Here is a 22,413-nt window from a genome sequence, read left to right as displayed (position 1 = left end):
CATGTGCACACAAACATGGATGTAACCAAATATAAAGGTGCGGTATTAAATCACAAATGCATAAAATTAGCTGTAGTATATCCTGTGCTATAATAATTTTTTAGCCATCTCTTTGCTATTATGGTGAGGCTAAGTGCTACGAGAAATAGTTTACATTTAGAGTCAGATTACTTCATTGCAAATATAGGCAAAGATTCTTATCTTTTGTTTTGTTTTCAAATACTTTACCCATGGGTAAATACCAAATGTTCTCCATTGTAAAAATAATAAGAACAACAACCATGATAACGTGATTATTATAATAATAATGCCACTCTTTGTGCTACAGATGGCATTTGACATATTTTGAGTTATTTTCAGTCTCATTCAGTCTTTCCCGTTTTGCCATCAGTGCAAATCTAATTTGACTTTTTCTAAAACAGGTAAGTCAACATGGCAAGAGCTGGAACACACTCACCAGTGATTTGTAGTTAAGCACATTGCTCTACAGTATTCATTTATCAGACTTTGAAAGCTACTCATGCAGATGTTTAGAATGTGTCACAGCCCTAGACACTGGGTGCAGCTTTTATTCTGGCCACTTGCTCTGATGTACTGCCCTCTGCTATATGCATGAAGAGTATTTTTCTAACATGTTTGTCTTTCTGTATTTTTTCTGGTGCTCTGTAAGATTTTATAAAGTGCTGTTCTTGTGGAGTAAAGAAATACACATTTTAGGCCAGGCTCGGTGGCTCATGCCTATAATCCCAGCACTTTAGGAGGCTGAGATGGGTGGATCACCTGAGGTCAGGAGTTCTAGACCAGCCTGACCAACATGGTGAAACTCCATCTCTCCTAAAAATAAAAAAAAATTCGCCAGGCGTGGTGGTGGGTGCCTGTAATCCTAACTACTCAGAAGGCTGAGGCAGTAGAATGGCTTGAACCCTGGAGGCAGCGGTTGCAGTGAGCTGAGATTGCACCATTGTACTCCAGCCTAGGCACGAAGAGCAAAACTCCATCTTAAAAAAGAAAAAAAGAAAGAAAAAGAAATATACATTTTAAAGACTTGACCCTCTAGGGGTATTTTATGAGAAGATCTGACTAGGGATTTTCTTTTATATCCATGTAATGCCAGTATATTGCTTGGCACTTTATAGCTGCTCTGTAAATGTTAATTGTAATAAATTCTTGAACCCAGAATTTAATTCAGTGAAGTCCAATTAAACTTTTATTGAGCCGTGTACAATGTTAGATGAAGAAAGTAAAAATATTGGCAAAGTAGTTTCTGGATTGTGAATTCCTCTGATAACTAGAAGATAATCTCATACGCATAAACCTATTTTAGTATTGGAGCTTTTACCGTAGCAGTAGAGACACGGAAGAAGTAATGTGGGAAGGAGGGAACAGTGTAATTATTTCTGGTAGGGATAAGGAGGGTCACAAAATGAGGGTGGTTGTCTGGCCGTGGGATCTGATCTAGTCTTTGAGGCTTGAGGAGGATTATAAGGCAACTTCCCTTATCCTGGCTCTCTCAGGATGTATTTGAAAGACAAAGTAGGTTTGGTTTCTGGCCTTAATATCACAGATTCTGTGGAATGTTTGCTGCTTTTGTACTCAGGGTGATTATTTTCCCTGGTTCCCATGCTCATGGTATTTTGCTGCCTTCTCCCTTAAGAATTGCCTGAGGTTCTGTCCATTGAGGAGGAAGTGGAAGAAACAGAGTCTTGGGCGAAACCTCTCATCCATCTTTGGCAGACGAAGTCCCCTAACTTCGCAGCTGAGCAAGAGTATAATGCAACAGTGGCCAGGATGAAGCCGCACTGTGCCATCTGCACTCTGCTCATGCCGTACCACAAGGTAAAGGAGCCTGCTGTCATAGTTCCCTTCACTGCTCTGCTTTCCGTGTGACCGCATACCACAAGATCACTGTAAATTGTGGGCTTCCTTTGCACATAAGAAGGAAGACATCCTTAGGTAGCTGATGGCTTTCATAGAACCACAAATGTTTCTACATCATCCTTGAGAGACACTTTTCTGAAAGTACTTTATCTTTGTCTTTTGAGATAGGGTCGTGCTCTCTTGCCCAGGCTGAAGTGCAGTGGCACAATCATGACTCTGTGCAGGCTTGTACTCTGGCTCAGGCGATCCCTCTGCCTCAGCCTTCCACAGTAGCTACGACCATAGGTGTGAGCCACCACACCTGCCTAATTTTTTAAATTTATTTTATAATCTTTGTAGCGACTGGGTCTTACTACGTTGCCTAGGCTAGTCTTGAGCTCCTGGCCTCAAGCGATCCTTCCACTTTGGTCTCCCAAATCTTTTTTGAGTATCTTATTTTATTTCATGGGAGGGTTACTTTCAACTTTGCCATCTCTTTTACTAAGAAACACAGAACTTAAAGCTTACAAATAGTAGAAGGTTTCAAAGAGAGAACTTAATCTGTTTTTTTTGTTTGAAAATGTCATTCTCAAATGATAGAAATGTCAGCCCTAGGTCCAAATTTTAAGTGTCTCTTTTCACCTTCCCATGTGGAACATGCAAAAGACACAGCCAAGACTCACTACAAACTGAATTTTCCAGTTCATCCTCATCAGTTGGCTGTGCGTGATGTTGTTTTCAGCATCGTTCCATAGATATTATACTGATAGCACCTCAGCTAACGGCGGGTCACAGTCCTCAGCACTCGAACAGTTGAAATGATTTTTAGGAATCTCGTAAAGGTGGAACTATGTGGTTCGTTTTAAGGTACAATCTATTATGAAGTATATTCACATGAACATTGTGTTTTGGGTTATATTTTTATTTATATAAACAAATATTTTATTCAAGATTACGTCTGCCTTAGAGTTCCTTATAAAAATAAACTGTTCTGTTCAGACATTTCAGAGCAAGAAAATGTGTGATATCTCACATTTTCAGACCTTTGTAACAGAGGAAATTATTTATTCCCTTCATGTTTTTTAATGTGGCACTGGTGAGTGACAAACATTTTTTTTCTCTTCCTTTAGTCATTAAATTTCTGGGTTTTAACTACTTACTGATTTTTATTTCTATGTTATAATCTGTACATTTCTCAATAATTAAAAAATTCAAACTAGAATCATAAGATTTGTGGAGATTTAACATAATAAAGTATAAAACATAAAGTAATATAAAATCTGTAAGGTAATTCATTACTTATACTTTCAAGTAAATACTAAACTTTTTTATATCTTTTGGTGTGAGGTGATAATTTTGTTTGATACATTATCCTTTCTTATTTAGTGACATGTGCCACTTATCTCTCACTTGCTTTCAAATACTGTGATGAGGCAAAAATTCTTAAAGCCTCTCTTAATACTGCTACACAGATTAAAACTGGGGTCTTTGTACACTCCTTCAAGTGTAGCAAGGTGTGATTCTTCAGTAAATGAAAACAGATCTGTTAACTCTAGTGCATATGAAGACGCAAAAGAATTGATGCTTTCCACGAGCTAATTTTGGAAAGACACAATTTTAGTAGCCAGTTACTTTCTTATATGAACAAACATATAGAATATTGTCCTTTTCCTGCAGATTAACTTTTGGGTGGGCGTCTGAGGTGGAATGTTGATTAAAAAAAAACTAGTAGTTTGGTCAAGGAGAACAACAGGAAGAACAAAAGTTAGAAGTTAGTGTCTGGAACAGGAGTTAGTGGATTTGAGTGACTAGAATGATGAGCTCTTTTCCATGTTTTTCACTCATGTGGAAACATTATGTTTTTCAGCCAGATAGCAGCAATGAAGAAAATGATGCTAGATGGGAGACAAAATTAGATGAAGTAGTTACGTCGGAAGGAAAGACTAAGCCCCTCATACCAGAGATGTGTTTTATTTATAGTGAAGAAAATATAGAATATTCTCCACCCAATGCCTTCCTTGAAGAGGATGGAACAAGTCTTCTGATTTCCTGTGCGAAGTGCTGCGTACGGGTTCATGCAAGTAAATGGATCTATAATTCATCAATCACTGGCTTTTCAGCATTTCACATCTTTATTTCTCACTTTTTTGGAACCTGTCAGATCTGTTGCATGGACTATTGGCATTCTTAATGGTTATATCATTCTTTTTCACATTTCTTCTGGTAAACGTATGAGTTAGTATATTTATCCTTTTTTCACCACTTTCATGTAGTATCAGTGGAGAGCAGGTCTGGTTTTTTTTTGTTGGTGTGTTTGTTTGGGGTCCAGGTGAGGAGTCCTCATGGGGTTCCTTTCACATGTTTGAATTTTACTTACTTTAAGATCTAGTTTATAAAAACTTAATTTGAAAGTCTGATATTGATTGGTGACTGTTTCTCTTTGTGACTTTTAAAAGAGAAATGAATGTTCCTTTGGTTGTTCTGAGAATTGTACTGAGTTCACTTTTTTTCATTCGTGAGGATAGGGATCTCTGTTGCATTCCAGGGGAGAACAGTCATTATAGTTGTTTTATCCCTGGACTGAGATAGTCTCCACACCTATCTCAATTTATTATTTTTAACAATTGGATAAGTGGTAAATATTTATTGGTCTGCCATGTGAATCCTATGAAATATGTAAAAGGGATCTCATATACTACAACTCTATTTCAAGGCATTTTAATATTCTAGATCTTACCAAATCACATATTCTAGTAACACACTTAGGTATGGCCTGTCCTCTGTCAATGTAGCTTGAATGGTTTATAATATAGATATTATTTTCTATATTTAACTCAGAGTAATAATTGCTTTGTATTAGGGTTGAAACAGCTTCCTCATCTATCATTTATTAATTAATTAGATACTATCTACTTCCTCAAGGGATTTAAATGTTATCTGCTTGAAATATAATCATAGCCATCTTCTTTTTGTATTGAAGACAATTTGTAACACACACACACACACACACCCCTTACATTATTGTGTATACAATAGGTAAAGCACCAGGACACAAAATAATTGGGATATAATCTGATTCCTGAATGTAGCAGCTATGCAATGTAGCCATACTATTTTATACACATATGCTTTAACTCATTATATCATGGACATGGTTAACTGTGATAGGTTTTTCCCTTGGGAAATTACATTTCTGTTGTTTTGTTTTCATCTCAAATGTTATAGAAATTTTCAAAAATTACTCATTAAATCTTAACCCTGTTATAAGGAGGGGGTTTTAATATCGGAAATATTAAAAATCGCTCATTTAAATATTTCAAAATTCTCTTATCTCAAGAAGTCAGAGTGACATGTGTTCCTTGATGCCATATAATTGCTATGTATATTTGCATCATCAGCCATCACCTTAGATAGTTATTTTGGGTCAGGCGTGAACTGAATAGACAAATTGAATTGAAAATACTCCTTCATTGCTAACTCTGAATTTGCAGCATTTGCCCTATCATTGAGGTTAAAGGTAGTTAGACTTAATTTTTGAAGTAATTTTAAATTATATTAATTTAAGAATATTAGGTTAAAATGTATTTGTTGTATTATTTTTAACATTTCCTTAAACTTTGCCCCATGGATTGCAACTTATTTTAAGATGTCTGTGCGTGAACAAATTAGTAGACTTGACAGTTTAAAATTTTATTACCCTTCAAGATGTTCCATAAGTATTCTCTATAACTGTTGTGTTAGTTATCAGTAAGACTCACATTCACTTTGCTTATGTTTTGTTCTATACAGTGAGAATCAAGACAGTATGGTAGGCTAGTGTCCCATTTTTATTTATTTCAGTACTGAGATCTGCAATGTTTTAAAGGTGAAAAAGACCTAATGCATGGATACATACTATTATTTTATAGGTTGTTATGGTATTCCTTCTCATGAGATCTGTGATGGATGGCTGTGTGCCCGGTGCAAAAGAAATGCGTGGACAGCAGTAAGTGGCTTATTTTAGTATTGCTTAACCTTTCTTCCCATCCCACCCACTGTAGACACATTTAAGTCTAGTGAAAAGATAAGATTGCTCAGGTGCTTATATGTGCAATTCTATACTTCCTTGAGTTTCTAGTCTTCCCTCTCAAAAGCATCTTACCTGCTGGTTCTATATCCATTATAGAAATATTAGGTAAATTTCTTTTTTTTTTTTTTTTTTTGAGACAGAGTCTCACTCTGTCGCCCAGGCTGGAGCGCAGTGGCAAGATCTTGGCTCACTGCAAGCTCCACCTTCCGGGTTCACACCATTCTCCTGCCTCAGCCTCCCAAGTAACTGGGACTACAGGCACCCACCACCACGCCTGGCTAATTTTTTTTTATTTTTAGTAGAGACGGGGTTTCAACGTGTTAACCAGGATGTTCTTGATCTCCCGACCTTGTGATCTGCTTGCCTCGGCCTCCCAAAGTGCTGGGATTACAGGTGGGAGCCACTGCTCCTAGCTTTTTTTTTTTTTTTTTTTTTTTGAGATGGAGTCTGACTCCATTGCCCAGGCTGGAGTGCAGTGGTGTGATCTCAGCTCATTGCAACCTCCGCCTCCCAGGTTAAGCAATTCCCCTGTCTCAGCCTCCTGAGTATCTGGGACTACAGGCGCCTGCCACCATGCCTGGCTAATTTTTGTATTTTTAGTAGAGACAGGGTTTCACCTTGTTGGTCAGGCTGGTCTTGAACTCCTGACCTTAGTTGATCCACCTGCCTCGGCCTCCCAAAATGCTAGGATTATAGCCGTGAGCCACTGTGCCCTACTATTAGGTAAATTTCTGGTGGCAGTCCTCTACTTAGGAACCTGCAGGGACTGTCAATTTATCATGTCCACATTTACATTTTCAAGGCTTCAGAATTGTTCTTCATTTTCTTGTCCATCCCTATGTTGCAGTACTTGAAAATAAGTATTTCAAGTAACAGTCAAGGTGGGGGATCCTCAGTGACCCCTGAAGAAACTATGTTCATATCCAATGTTTATTTTTCTTTTTTTGAGACAGGGTCTCACTCTGTCATCCAGACTGGAGTGCAGTGGCGCAATCATGGCTCACCACAGTCTCGAACTCCTGGACTCAGGTGATCTTCCCACCTCAGCCTCCTGGGTAGCTGGGACTACAGGCATGCACCACCATGCCTGGCTAATTTGTTAATTCTTTTGTAGAGACAAGGTCTCACTATGTTGCCCAGGCTGTTGTCAAACTCCTGAGCTCAAACGATCCTCTCACCTTGGCCTCCTGAAGTGCTGGGGTTATAGGCATCAGCCCCTGTGCCTGACATCATATCTAACTTTTCAACTAGCGTGTGGTCTTTCCCCACTTACTCGTCCTTACATTTATACCTTAATACATTTTAGAGTTTCTGGTCTGTACTAGGCATTGCTGTGAATTTTAGACAGAATGTTTAATAACAAATGATCCCCCATTTAAAGACAAAGAATTCACTTGACCTAAATTGTTTTTCCTAAAGACCTTGTTAAAAATTTACCTTACTACTTTCCTGCAGATTTTTTGGGGGCAGAAGAAAATAATAATAATAATATAAAAATTTAGCTTACTTTGAATCTTTGATTTCCATCCCAACAATCTATGTCAACTTTGTTGCCATTTAATTAAGTTTTACCTTAATTTTTCTTAAACATTGTCTTTCAAGAGGAATCAGAACATTCTTGAAAGTGAAGAACAATCAGACCTCAGCAGTGTATCCCTCATTAATGATCTCAGAGCAGGTGCTCAGCTCGATGATTTCAGCTGTAATAGCAGCATTTACTTTATTCCTCAATGATCTCTAATGACAGAGAATTACACTTCCTTGCAACTGAAGTTAAAAACCTGAATGACAATATAAAGAGTACGCCTTACATGATGAAAATTTTTGTCATGACTGTGTATATCTAGTTCTCAGTAAGTCTGAGAATGGTGTCTTTCTGGATGATTTTATTGCTGGCATTCACTTTGGGGAGTGAAAGAAGGGATAAAAATATGGACACTCTTTATGGTCTGAATAATCTGGTATATTTAATGTTAGAGGTTTTATCTCCCATTTAAGAAGTCCCTGCATCAGTGGGCCCAGAAAGCATTTTGGTACAGGTATGCATTACTTAATGACATGGATACATTCTGAGAAATGCATCGTTAGGCAATTTTGTCATTGTATGAACATAACACAGTGTACTGACACAAACCTGGACGGTATAGCCTACTACACACCTAGGCTATACTATACGATGTAGCCTGTTGCTACTACTGTCCTGAGTAGTGTAGGCAATTTTAACACAATGGTAAGTGTTCGTGTACCTAAACATAGAAAAGGTACAAAAGACATAACAACCTTACAATCTTATGGGACTACTGTCATGTATGCAGTCCATCTTTGACCAAAGTGTCTTTATGTGACACATGACCATATTTTCTTTCATGTGATTATTATGTTAATAAATGTAAGGCATATTTAACACAGCCAGGAGGTCCTGCTTCTAATCTTGACTATATAGATATATCAAGCTCTTATTTGTTATATAGGTCCTATTCCTAGTATATGAGCCAACATAAAGTATTGCAGAATCAGTTTGGTCAGTGATGTTATCTCCTTCGCCCTGAATCATGAATTTAGAAGTTAGAGATTATCTGATCAGCTCACCAAGGCATTAAGAGTTCTCTGTTCCATCCACAGTTACTGCCTGGCTCCTGTGCTCACACACTGAGCAGTCCTGTTGTCCAAGGTACCATTGTCCTTTGCATGGCAGACCCAGGGCCAGGCCTAGGCCACTCACCCTGATTCTAAAGCTGGTTCTGATTGATTATGCTGTTTTCATGTAGCATGTTTCATACAAAAAATACTGTGATTAATCACTCTTTGGAATAGACTTAAAGCGTCTTTCTATTAATTTGAGCTCCTTGCCCCCTCAAAAAATACAATCTTGCTATTTGTATTTTAATATTGAAACTATGTAAATCTCTATCAATTTACAGTTGAACTGGGAACTCTTGAATATAACATTACAATGATTTTTAGACTTACATAATTTATTTCTACCTGTAAATGATCTGAATTCACAGTGGATTCCAATTGTTTTTTCAGTGTATCCATTTGACTGTACTTTTTCTATGAAGCTCCCTTCCCATTTCTGTTGAAGAGTAATTGAATGAAGTTTAAATATTGTAGAAAAGTAACTGACAGTATTCATATTCTGACTTTAACCCTCTGATTTAGTGTGCTGGTGAGTGTTACAATATTAATTTTTACTAAACGCTTAAGTATGATTTCTTTAAATTTTGTGGCTGCAATGATTGCATTTTAAAAGTATCCTTAAAACTGACTTCTTCAGCAATCAATCTCGTACCTTCAGTTTTATACTCCAGAGGAGCCCTAGCCTCCTTGTAAATAAAGGGCTCTAACGGAGCTCATGGAAATCAAATAGTGCAGCTGAAGTCAGATGATATTTCATTGGTGGCTTGTAGTTCACTAACTCTCATTCCTAATTTCCTGGAATTTTTTTTTTAAAAACCTGCCTTGTGAAGGTAAATTATTCCTATAGCATATTTAGTTTGAGACACATGATTATACAACAAATTTAATTGTTCTATTGGTGTTTCCTTTCATGGTAAGTGCTTTTCAACGCCTCGTGTTCATTTTTTATGAGGTATATGAGAATTGTATGTGGTGGTTCTATTTTTTAAAGATTCTTTTTAAAAAGAGAGACTATATTATAAAAGTACTATATCATAGAGTTAATATTTTAGAAGCAAAGACATCTTATTATTTCACCCATTTCCAGACATAAATAAATTCATATTAAAATGGAGTAATTTTTTTCAGCTTCAGCCTGGGCAAAACAGAAAGTGGAGGGTGTATGCGTGGCTGGAGTCAATAATCATAGATCAGCTCTTTTTTTATTTTCCGATTCTAAAGTGTAGATGTCGCTCTAGACTCAAATTAGGAAGATAGAGATCACAGTGCTGTGGGCTGGATCTTTATCTGTGACTTCCTGTGTCCTCACCATTTCTAAAGATTAGCTTCAGACGTCACTCTGATTCATTGTGCTCCCATTTTCTTACTTTTCCTTTCACATCCATTAAAATAAAAACCAAAATATATATTGCAGCTTCAATTGCATATGCTTGAGGAGAGATTAGTTACAATTTTTTATTGTACCCTAATTTGGATTCTAGGATTATGGCCCTGTGCCCAACCTCAACTGAAATGAAATGATACAAAGAACTCCACAAATAACTGTCAATCCTTGGATACAATTTATATATTTCTTAATTCTAATTAGATATCATCGCTTTGAGTCCATGCCTTACCCTATTTCAGTATTACCCAAATAAATAGACACAACTATCTGACAGCTATAGAGTTTGACTTATGGCTTATAAACCAGCTTTCTTATTTCATTTTCAGCTCTGTTTGATTGGAAACCCTTTTTGTTCTATTTATATAATTCTTTTTGGAGCAATTTTTCCTCCTTTGTTATATAATCATTTTAGAGCACATTCCAAACATTACCAAATCCAGATTTTAGTATCAAAAGTCAATAGTCTTGATATTAGTATCTGTGTCTCATTATTTTGACTCTTCATGTATATCTCACTACTTTTTAAAAAATATTTTTGTTTGTAATTGTTTTGGTATGTTGTAGGTATATATATTTATGGGTTACATGAGATGCTTTGATACAGACATGCAGTACATAATAACCACATCAGGTTAAACGGGGTGTATATCACTTCAAGCATTTATAGTTTGTGTTACAGACAATCCAGTTATACTCATTGCGTTACTTTAAAATGTACAATTAAATTATTTTTGACTGTAGTCACCTTGTTGTGTAGCAAATACTGTTTTATTCATTTTCCGTTTTTTTTTTTTGTACCCATTAACCATTCCCATTCCCCTCACCCCCACTACCCTTCCTAGCCTCTGGTTACGTCCTAGCCTCTGGTAACTACCCTCCTAGTCTCTAGCTTCATGTGTTCAGTTAGTTTTTTCTGATTTTGTGAAGAATGTCAATGGTTGAGCACTTTTTCATACACTTGTTTGTCATTTGTACATACATACATACATATGTGTGTGTGTGTGTGTGTGTGTATATGTGTATTTTTTTTTTTTTTTTTTGAGACGGGGTCTTGCTCTGTGGCCCAGGCTGCAGTGCAGTGGCACAGTTTTGGCTCACTGCAACCTCTGCCTCCCAGGTTCCAGCAATTCTCAGCTTCCTGGGTAGCTGGGATTACAGGCGCATGCTACCATGCCCGGCTAATTTTTGTATTTTTAGTAGAGATGGGGTTTCACCATGTTGGCCAGGCTGGTCTCGAACTCCTGACCTCAGGTGATCCACCTTCCTCGGCCTCCCAAAGTGCTGGGATTACAGGTGTGAGCCACTGTGCCCAACCTGTCATTTGCTTATTTTCTTTTGAGAAATTTCAATTCAGATCTTTTGCCCATTTTTAAATCAGATTATTAGATATTTTTCCTATAGTGTTTGAGTTCCTTTTATATTCTAATTATTACTCCTTTGTCATATGGGTAGTTTGCAAATATTTTCTCCCTTTCTGTGGGTTGTCTCTTCACTTTGTGTTTTTCTTGCTGTGCAGAAGCTTTTAAACTTGATGTGATCCCATTTATCCAATTTTACTTTGTTGCCTGTGTTTATGGGGTATTACTCAAGAAATTTTTGCCCGTACCAGTATTCTGGAGAGTTTCCCAATATTTTCTGTTAATAGTTTCATAGTTTCAGGTCTTAGATTTAAGTCTGTAATCCATTTTGATTTGATTTTTGTATATGGGAAGAGATAGGGGTCAAGTTTCATTCATTTCCATATAAATATCTAGTTTTCCCAGCATCATTTATTGAAGAGACTGTCCTGTTCCCAATGTATATTCTTGTCGTCTTTGTGGAAAATGGGTTTACTGTAGATGTATGGATTTACCTCTGGGTTCTCTATTCCCTTCCACTGATCTAAGTGTCTGTTTTTATGCCCTTACCATGTCATTTTGGTTACTACAGCTCTGTATTATAATTTTAAGTTAGGCAATATGATTCTTCCATTTTGTTCTTTTTGCTTAGGATAGTTTTGGCTGTTCTGGGTCTTTTGTGATTCCATATAAATTTTAGGATTTTTTTTTCTATTTCTGTGAAGAATGTCTTTAGTATTTTGATAGGGATTGCATTGAATCTTTAGATAGCTTTGGGTAGCATGGACATTTTAACAGTATTGATTCTTCCAGTTCGTGAACTTGGATTATCTTTCCATTTTTTTGTTTCCTCTTTAATTTTTTGCATCAATGTTTTATAGTTTTCATTGTAGAGATCTTTCACTTCTCTGGTCAAGTTAAATCCTAGGTATTTACTTTTCTTTGTAGCTATTGTAAATGGGATTACTTTCTTGATTTCTTTTTTAGATTGTTCACTGTTGGTATATAGAAATGCTTCTGATTTTTATATGTTGATTTTCTGCACCTTTACTGAATTTATCAATTCTAATAGTTTTTTGGTGGAGTCTTCAAGTTTTTTCAAGTACAAGATTATATCATCTGCAAACAATGATAATTTGAATTCTTCCTTTCCAATTTGCAAACCCTTTATTTCTTTTTTTTTTTTTTTGTCTGATTATGCTGGCTAGGATTTCCAGTACTGTGTTGAATAACAGTGTTGAAAATAGGAATCCTTGTTGTGTTACAGGTCTTAGAGAAAAGGCTTTCAGTGTTTCACCATTTAAAATAATACTAGCTGTGAGTTGGTCATATATGGCTTTTATTGTGTTGAGGTATGTACCTTCTGTACCCAGTTTTTTGAGGGTTTTCATGAAGGGATGTTGCACTTTATCAAATGCTTTTTCAGCATCAGTCGCAGTGATCATATGGTTTTTGTTCTTCATTCTAGCAATATGATGTATCACAGTGATTGATTTGCATATGTTGAATCATCCTTGCATTCCTGGGATAAATCCCAATTGGTCATGATGAATGATATTTTTAATGTGTTGTTGAATTTAGTTTGCTAGTATTTTGTTGAAGATTTCTGCATCAGTGTTCATCAGGGCTATTGGCTGTGGTTTTCTTTTTGATGTTTCCTTTGTCTGGTTTCGGTATCAGGTTAATACTAACCTAACAGAGTGAGCTTGGAAGTGTTCCCTCCTCCTCTACTTTTTGGAAGAGTTTAAGTAGGATTGGTATTCTTATTTAAATGTTTGGTAGAATTCAGCAGTGAAGCCATTGGGTCCTAGGCTTTTCTTTACTGGGAGACCTTTTTATTTTGGCTTTGATCTCATTACTAGTTATTGGTCTGTTTGGGTTTTGGATTTCTTTATGGTTGAATCTTAGTAGGTTGAATATTTCTAGGAATTTGCCCATTTATTCTAGATTTTCCTATTTATTGGCATATAGTTGCTCCTAGTAGCTACTAGTGATCCTTTGAATTTCTGTAGTATCAGTTATAATGTCTCCTTTTTCATCTGTGATTTTATTTATTTTGATCTTCTCTCCTTTTTTCTTAGTCTGGATAGAGGTTTGTCAGTTTTGTTTTTCTTTTTTTTTAAAAAACATCTTTTTGTTTTATTGATCTGTTGTATTCTCATTTCAAATTCACTTATTTCTACTCTGGTCTTCATTATCGTTTTTCTTCTAATTTTATGTTTCGTTTGCTCTTGCTTTTGTGGTTTTTTAGGATGCATTGTTAGGTTGTTTATTTGAAGTTTTTCTTCTTTTTTTATATAAGCACTTACAACTGTAAACATTCCTTTTAGTACTGCTTTTGCTGTATCCCATCGATTTTGGTGTGTTGTGTTTCTGTTATCATTTGTTTCAAGAAATTTTTCAATTTCCTTCTTAGTTTCTACATGGACCCACTGGTCATTCAGGAGCATATTGTTTAATTTCCATGTGTTTGTACATCTTCCAAAATTCTTTTTTTTATTGATTTCTATTTTTATTGCATTGTGGTCAAAGAAGATGCTTGATATGATTTCACTTATTTTGAATGTTTGAAGACATGTTTTGTGACTTAACATGACCTATCTTTGATAATGATCTGTGTGCAGAGGAAAAGAATGTGTATCCTGTGACCTTCGTATGAAATGTTCTGTAAATATCTGTTTGGTCGATTTGGTCTGTAGTGTAGATTAAGTGTGATATTTCTTTGTTACTTTTCTATCTGGAGGATCTGTCCATTGCTGTGTGTGGTGTGTTGATGTCTCCAGCTGTTATTGTATTAGAGTCTATCTCTCTTTTTATCTCTAATGTTTTCTTTTTTTTTTTTTTTTTTGAATTTTCTTTTCAAGGGTATTTGTTTTTTTTTTTTATTTTTTTAAATTATTGTTATACTTTAAGTTTTAGGGTACATGTGCACAACGTGCAGGTTTGTTACATATGTATACATGTGCCATGTTGGTGTGCTGCACCCATTAACTCGTCATTTAGCATTAGGTATATCACCTAATGCTATCCCTCCCCCCTCCCCCCACGCCACAACAGTCTCCAGTGTGTGATGTTCCCCTTCCTGTGTCCATGTGTTCTCATTGTTCAATTCCCACCTGTGAGTGAGAACATGCGGTGTTTGGCTTTTTGTCCTTGCGATAGTTTGCTCAGAATGATGGTTTCCAGCTTCATCCACGTCCCTACAAAGGACATGAACTCATCCTTTTTTATGGCTGCATAGTATTCCATGGTGTGTATGTGCCACATTTTCTTAATCCAGTCTATCATTGATGGGCATTTGGGTTGGTTCCAAGTCTTTGCTATTGTGAATAGTGCCGCAATAAACATATGTGTGCGTATGTTTTTATAGCAGCATGATTTATAATCCTTTGGGTATATACCCAGTAATGGGATGGCTGGGTCAAATGGTATTTCTAGTTCTAGATCCCTGAGGAATCGCCACACTGACTTCCACAATGGTTGAACTAGTTTACAGTCCCACCAACAGTGTAAAAGTGTTCCTATTTCTCCACATCCTCTCCAGCACCTGTTGTTTCCTGACTTTTAATGTTTTCTTCATATATCTAGGTACTCTACTGTTGAATGCATATATATTTATAGTTGTCATATTCTCTTGGCTCATTTGACCTCTTTATTATTATATAGTGACCTTATTTGTCTCTTCTTACAGTTTTTGTCTTGAAATGTATTTTGTCCGATACAAGTGTAGCTACTCCAGCTCTTTTTTCTTTCGTTGCCATGGAATATCTTTTTTTCATCCGCTTATTTTCAGCCTATGTGTATCTTTATAAGTGAAGTGTGTTTCTTGTAGACAACAGATAATTGGGTCTTGTTTTTTTATCCATTCAGAGCCACTCTGTGTCTTTTGATTTGAGAGTTTAGTGCGTTTCCATTGTTATTGAGAAGTAAGGATATGTTCTGCCATTGTATTGTTTGTCTTTTGCTTCTTTTGTGGTCTTCTCTTCCTTTCTTCATTTCTTTTATTGAAGGTGATTTTGTCTTGTGGTATGATTTAATTTCTTCCTTTTTATTTTTTAGGTATATGTTATATGGTTTTTGATTTGAGGTTATGATGAGTCTTGCAAATACTATCTTACAACCTGTTATTTTAAGCTGATAACCACTTAACACTGCATGGGCAAAAACACACAGAGGCAAAAAGAAAACCAATAAAAGCTCTACACTTTAGCCTCTTGCTTTTTAACTTTTTGTTGTCTCTGTATATATCTCACTATAATTTCTATGTCCTGAAAAGTTGTCATTATTATTTTTGGTTGGTTCATCTTTTAGTCTTTCTCCTTAAGATCAGAGTATTTTATGTATCACATTTACAGTATTATAATATGCTGCATTTTTTTGTGTACTTACTATTACCAGTGAGTTTTGTACCTTCAGTTGATTTCTTATTACTCATCGACTTCCTTTTCTTTCTGATTGAAAAACTCCCAGGCTGGGCATGGTGGCCCATGCCAGTAATCCCAGCACTCTGGGAGGCTGAGGTGGGCTGATCCCTTGAGGTCAGGAGTTTGAGACCATCCTGGACAATGTGGCAAAACCCCATCTCTACTAAAAATATAAAAAATTAGCCAGGTGTTGTGGCAGGCGCCTGTAATCCCAGCTACCTGTGAGGCTGAGGCAGGAGAATCGCTTGAACCCGGGAGACCAAGGTTGCAGTGAGCCGAGATCGCAGCACTGCACTCCAGCCTGGGTGACAGAGCGAGACTCCATCTCAAAAAAAAGAAAAAAAAAAAAAAAAAAAAAAGAAAAACTGCCTTTAGCATTTATTGTAGGATAGGTCTGATGTTTATGAAATCCCTCAGGTTTTGTTTGTCTGGGAAATTCTTTATTTCTCCTTTATGTTCGGAGGATATTTTCACCAGATATACTATTTTAGGGTAAATGTTTTTTTTTTTTTTTTTTTCTTTCAGCACTTTAAATATGTCATGACACTCTCTCCTGACCTGTTAGGTTTTCACTGAAAAATCTGCTGCCAGACAGACATATTTGGAGCTCCATTGAATGTTAGTTTTTTCTTTTCTCTTGCTGCTTTTAGGATCCTTTTTTCCCCTTGACCTTTGGGAGTTTGATTATTAGATGCTTTGAGATAGTCTTCTTTGGGTTAGATCTGCTTGATATTCGGTAACCTTCTTGTACTTTGACATTGAGATCATTTCCTAGGTTTGGGAAGTTCTCTGTTATTCTTCCTCTTGACCAACTTTCTACCCTTATCTGTTTCTCTGCCTCTGCTTTAAGGCGAGTAACTCTCAGATTTGCCCTTTTGAGGCTTTCTTGATCCTGTAGGTGTGCTTCACTGGTTTTTGTCCTTTCTTCTTTTGTCTCCTCTGACTGTGTATTTTCAAATAACCTGTCTGTCTTCAAGTTCACTAGTTCCTTCTTCTGCTTGATCAGTTCTGCCTTACAAGACTTTGATGCATTCTTCAATGTCAGTAGCATTTTTCCACTCAGAATTTCTACTGGATTCTTTTTAATTATTTCAATCTCTTTGTTAAATTTGTCTGATTTAATTTTGAATTCCTTCCTTGTGGTATGTTGAATTTCTTTGAGTTTACTATGAACAGTTTCTTTGAATTCTTTGAGAGGTCACATATCTGTGTTTCTTCAGGACTGGCTCCTGGTGCCTTATTTAGTTCACTTGGTGAGATCATGTTTTCCTGGATTGTCTTGATGCTTACGGATGTTCATCTGTCTGGGCATTGAAGAGTTAGGTATTTACTGTAGTCTTCCAAGCCTAGGCTGGTTTGTACCCATTCTCCTTGGGAAGGCTTACCAGGTATTTGAAAGGACTTGAGCTTTGTGATCTAAGCTGTATCTGCATTAGCGGACACCCCAAACTCAGTGACACTGTGGTTCTTGCAGACTTGCAGAGGTACTGTCTTCATGTTCTTGGATAAAATCCAGAGGAATTTTCTGGATTACTAGGCAGAGACTCTTGTTCTCTTCCCTTACTTTCTTCCAAACAAATGGAGTCTCTCTGTTTGTTCTGAGCCATGTGGAGCTGTAGGTAGTGTGACAGAAGACTCTCTGTGGTTACCACCTCTAGGACTGTGCTGGTTCAGAACTGAAGCAAGCACAGCATTAGATCTCATCTAATGCCAGCCCACTGTAAACACTGCTTGGCTACCAGATACTATGTTTACTTAAGGCCTTGGGACACTACAGTCAGCAGATGGTGAAGCTAGCTAAGCTTGTGTCCTGCCCTTCATGATGGTGAGTTCTTGTGGGCCCAGGTGCGTACTGAGGTACCATCCAGGAGCTAGGGACTGGAGTGAAAAACCTTAGAAGTCTTTCTGGTATTCTGTTGTCCTGCAGCTGTGCTGGCACTCAAACCAGATGACACAGTACTTCCCACCTTGCTTTCCCATTTCTATTGGCAGAGGAGCCTCAGCCCATGACCACCACTACTACAGGCCCATGGAGAATACTGCCGGGCTACCACCAGTGTTCAGTTAAGGCCCTATGGCTCTTAAGTCAGTTTGTGGTGAATAGTGCCAGCCTGGGACTCACCCTTCAGGACACTGGGCTCCCTGCTGGCCCAGAACTGGTAAAGAAATGCTAAAAGCCAAGGCCTGGAATTGAGGACCCCAACATCCTGCTTGGTACTCCAATTTCTGTGGCCAAGCTGGTACCTAAGGTGCAAGAGAAAGTCCGCTTTACTTTCCCCCCACTTTTCTTTTCAGAAAGAATCTCTCCTTGTGGCCACCATTACCTAGGAATGTGCTGACTTTCAACTAAAGTTAGCAAGTCTCAGAGTCTCACCCAAGGATCACGGGGTACCATCTGGGTATCACTGCTGGTTATTCAGGGCTTAAGGGCTGTTTAGTCAGCAGATGATGGGTCTTGCCAATACTAGGTCCATTGTTTCAAGGCAGTGAGTTCCCTTCTGGCCCAGGTTTTGTCTAGAAATGTCCAGGAGCTGGGCCCTGCAATGGAGCCTTCATGACTGTGCCCAGTGCCCTGTCCTACAGTGGGGGAGCTGGTATCCAAGATGCAAGGCAAACTCCTTTTTACTCTCTCTTCTCCTCTCCTCAAGCAGAAGGAAGGAATCTCTTTTCATGAGCTCTGCTGCCTGAAATTGAGGTTGGGGTGGCACAAGTACTTTCTCAGCTGCCTCGACTGGTGTCTCAGTAAGTTGAATGTCCAGTGGCTCTGAGCCCAGTCCAGCACCATGACTCGCCTAGGAGTTGCAGTCCTTGTGGCCTAGACTGCCTTTCATGTTTAGTTAAAACCCCAGAGTACTCTAGCCCATGGTGGCGAGGCTTGCTGGAACTGAAGTTCGATCACTGGGATGTGTGATCTCCCTCTGGCTTGGGTGGTTTAAATATTCCCTCTGTGGGCAGGCGTCAGGTCAGTTCAGCCAGGTTTGCTTTCTTTTGTAACTGGGCAGCACTGAATTCAATGCATTGTCTTACAATTTCTGTGCTCTCCTGTGCCACGTGACCGTTGCCAGGGGATAAGGGAGGGGTGGCGTTGGTGATTCAAGACTGTTTTTCCTGCCCTTTTCAGTGCCTCTTTCAGTGATAGGAAGTTAAAAAACCAGGTACTCTGGGTGTTCACCTGATTTTTGGTTCTTATGAAGGTACTTTTTTATATAGATAGTTGTTAAATTTGGTGTTCCTGCAGGAGGGGGTGATTCGTGGAGCCTTGTATTTGGCCGTCTTGTTCTGCCCTGTCTCCAAAATCCTCTCATTACTTTTGACTTAAGTTTCTACAGTTTGTGTCTAATCTGTGCATCAGTTTCTACTGCAGGCTATTGCTAATTTAAAATTAAATGCTAATATGCTCACCATAAAAATGTAGAATTTGGAGAGCTTTCTTTCTGGGTTTCCCCCTACCGTTTTGTTTTTTTTTTGCCTATACTGAAAATTGTTAAGGCTAAGTATTTCTGTGAAATACATCAACACTACTTTAGGGATATACTTTTAATTATGAAGGATGATGTTAGTTAAATGCCTGGAATATGTTGATAACCTAAATATTTACCTCTATTCCAATAAATTATAATCCAAGTCCTCAATCTTCTGTAGAGTATTAAAAGGTAATTGCTAATAAGTAGTAGGAGAATTTTCTGTGTGATCTTCTGAAGAATTTAAATTATAAAATTCTAAAGAGTAAATAAATATAAAAATAAATGAATAAACAAATTAAAAAGGAATGTGTGTAAGATCATTTTTTAATTTGGGGGACAGTATAGCATTTGGTAGATGTTTCTCTCCAGGAAATTTGGATGTTTCTTCCAGGACCTTTTGGGGACTGAGGGCTGTGGGATTTTGTTAGAGTGCCACAAATATGAATGAGAACTGCATGTGAAGATTGATAATGTAACATCATAGAAAGTCACAGAATGTAACATCCAACCCCGTTTTTTGACTTTGACCAATCATGAGTTGCCTGGCTTCTGTACATGGCAGCATTAAGCCTATGCTGTCATTGTTTATTGCCAGTTTGAAAAACTCCAAATAAAGTATCAGTTGTGCTATGTCCTTCTAGGGAGCTTTTTTGTTACCTTAGAGAGTTATTGGAGGTCAGGCAGGGTAAATACAGTAGCCAATATACCTATAATCTAGATATTAAATCAAAATTGAAGGAAGATGTAAAAGTAACATAATGAGAAGATTTAGCTTTATTAAAGATCTTCGACCAAGGTTCTTTTTGGCCCTATAATTTGTTTATTCTGGCTTGCTTTGTATTTCCATTTTGCTTTAATTAGTTTGTCTTAAAAATTAGGGACCTTAAATAAAACTAAATTTACTTATGCATTTTTTAACCTAGAGGTGATGGGTAAGAGAAATATATAAGAATAACATGTGACACTGATAAATACTGACCAGATGACTAATTACATGTCATTATATATTTTCATCATTACACATTATTCATCTATGAAAATGCTGTGTTTGGTAGTATAATGGTAAATATATGTCATTATACTTTTGTCCAACCCATAGATTGTACAACACCAAGAGTGAATCCTAAACTAAACTGTGGATTCTGGGTGATGATGTGTCAGTGTAGGTTCATCAGTTGTAACAAATGTGCTGCTGTGGTGGGGGATGTTGATAATGATGGAAGCTATGTACGTGTGCGGGCAAGAGATAATTGGGAAGTTTCTGTACCCTTCAATTATGCTATGAACTTAAAGTTGCTATAAAAAATAAAGTCTAATAAAAAAGTTATTTTAAGGCCTTACTGTAACTCTGTCTGCTTTGATGCAAAGTACATTATATTTTAAATTCCATTTTATTTCAATATATGCCTTACAGTTAATTCAGGAGAATTTGAATATTTATGCTTGATAGTAATATAGTACAACAAAAAAAGCAGCTATCCATTATACCATTATAGTTTTGGATGCCTACTGCCATGCTATCCAAAACTAGATTTTGTAATGAAAAATGTAAGAACACTTTATAGGCTGGAATTCTCATTCCATATAATGGAATGCATAAACTAGGTAGTTATACACATTTATTATTTACTGAAAAGCATTCATTTTACTCTGCAGAATCATAAAGAAAGTTGTATTTATTATATACATATAATAAACATAGCATTCTTTTTCTTTTTCCCAAAATGGTTTTAAGAAATCAAAACCCAAACATGAAATGGGTTTCCAACTTAGCCATACATGTGTTCATTGTGTCCTTTATTTTACTTACTTATTTATTTATTTATTTATTTATTTTATTTTATTTTTTTTTTGAGATGGAGTCTCGCTCTGTTCCCCAGGCTGGAGTGCAGTGGTGTGATCTTGTTTCACTGCAACCTCTGTCTCCTGGGTTCAAGTGGTTCTCTTGCCTCAGCCTCTTGAGTAGCTGGGATTACAGGTGCACACCCCCACGCCCAGGTAATTTTTGTATTTTTAGTAGGGACAGGGTTTCACCGGTTGGCCAGGCTGGTGTCAAACTCCTGACCTCAGGTGATCTGCCTGCCTTGGCCTCCCAAAGTGCTGGGATTACAGGTATGAGCCATTGCACCTGGCCAGTTTGTTTTAAAATTGTAGTAACAATTAGATATAAGCAAACTATATCTTGATGATCACTTGGAATTAGCTTTCCTTTTCCACTTACAAAGAATGGAATATACAATTGGGAGTGATTTAAAAAAAACTGTTTTGGTGGCTGTTTATATACACATACATATATATATGTGTATATAAACAGCCACCAATATTTTATATATATGTGTGTGTGTGTGTGTGTGTGTATAAAATATTGCTTGGTTATAAGTAAATGGCATCTGCATATTAAGTAATGGTTGCCACTAATGCCCTTCAGTGCTGCACATGGCCATTTTATTTGTCTTCTGAACCAAAGTGAAGTCATTTGTCTGCATAAATCATAGTTATTAACTCCCAGAACTATCTGAGGTGTAATGGTCTTCATAAATCCCACCCCCCTAATACTGCTAAATTTTGTGAGCTAGAGATTGTAAGTGACTTGTTAAAAAATACTTATCAGACCTCTGGAACTTTGGAGTATACCTTAGTATAATTTCCAACCTTAAGTCTCAGGTAAAGACAATTCATGTTTTAGAAAACTGGTAACTCTTGACATCTTTGTGAACCATGAAGCTCCAACCCCTGTAACTCTGTATTACTTTTCCATAATATTAGGCAGTTGGTGAAAGAATGTTAGGTAGAATCTTTGACTCCCACCACTGTTTGAAGCTGAGTCCAATAAATTGAGCGTAATTCCTGTAGATGGAGGCACATCTCGTAAGAAGCAACCCTAACTCTACTCAGTTGAATCTGAAGGCAACTTTCTGTCCTGTCTAAAGCAAGAGTTTGCTTAGGGTAGAGATTATTAAAGAAGATTTTTATGGTTGAGGATTATGTTACTTCTATTCCAGAACACAACCTTTATTACCCCTGTCCAACCTACCAAATAAAAATAATGATGCTGATAATTGATATTAGAAATTACCAAGCATTTGTCTCTTGGAATCTTTTGCTTTAGAGAAAGTAGTTTCATTTTTGAACTTTGGACCTATGTATTCAGAATAACTATGGATTTTCATGTAAGCTAATATAACTAACAGGGATAGACTTTTCTTTATTTCCACAGAACTTGATACCGATAAAG

At 37.1% G+C, this 22,413-nt stretch overlaps 1 protein-coding gene across 11 annotated transcripts in view; it reads left to right on the top strand.

Annotated features, from left to right (window-relative positions):
- Positions 1-22,413, top strand: part of KDM4C (lysine demethylase 4C) — a 421,337-nt gene that overhangs the window by 255,142 nt on the left and 143,782 nt on the right. For all 11 annotated transcript variants that reach the window (XR_010113578.1, XM_063609188.1, XM_055294283.2 and 8 more), the window contains 3 exons: positions 1,655-1,836; positions 3,725-3,938; positions 5,766-5,842. Coding sequence is in view for 10 of the 11 variants with exons in the window: in XM_063609188.1 (XP_063465258.1) it covers positions 1,655-1,836; positions 3,725-3,938; positions 5,766-5,842 (473 nt within the window). In the remaining variant the exon portion in view is untranslated. The remainder of the gene's footprint in view (positions 1-1,654; positions 1,837-3,724; positions 3,939-5,765; positions 5,843-22,413) is intronic.

This window comes from Symphalangus syndactylus, chromosome 9 (assembly GCF_028878055.3).
Source record: "Symphalangus syndactylus isolate Jambi chromosome 9, NHGRI_mSymSyn1-v2.1_pri, whole genome shotgun sequence".
NCBI lineage: Eukaryota > Metazoa > Chordata > Mammalia > Primates > Hylobatidae > Symphalangus > Symphalangus syndactylus.
The sequence above is the reverse complement of the archived record's forward strand: the minus strand, read 5'-3'. Positions and strand labels throughout refer to the sequence as shown.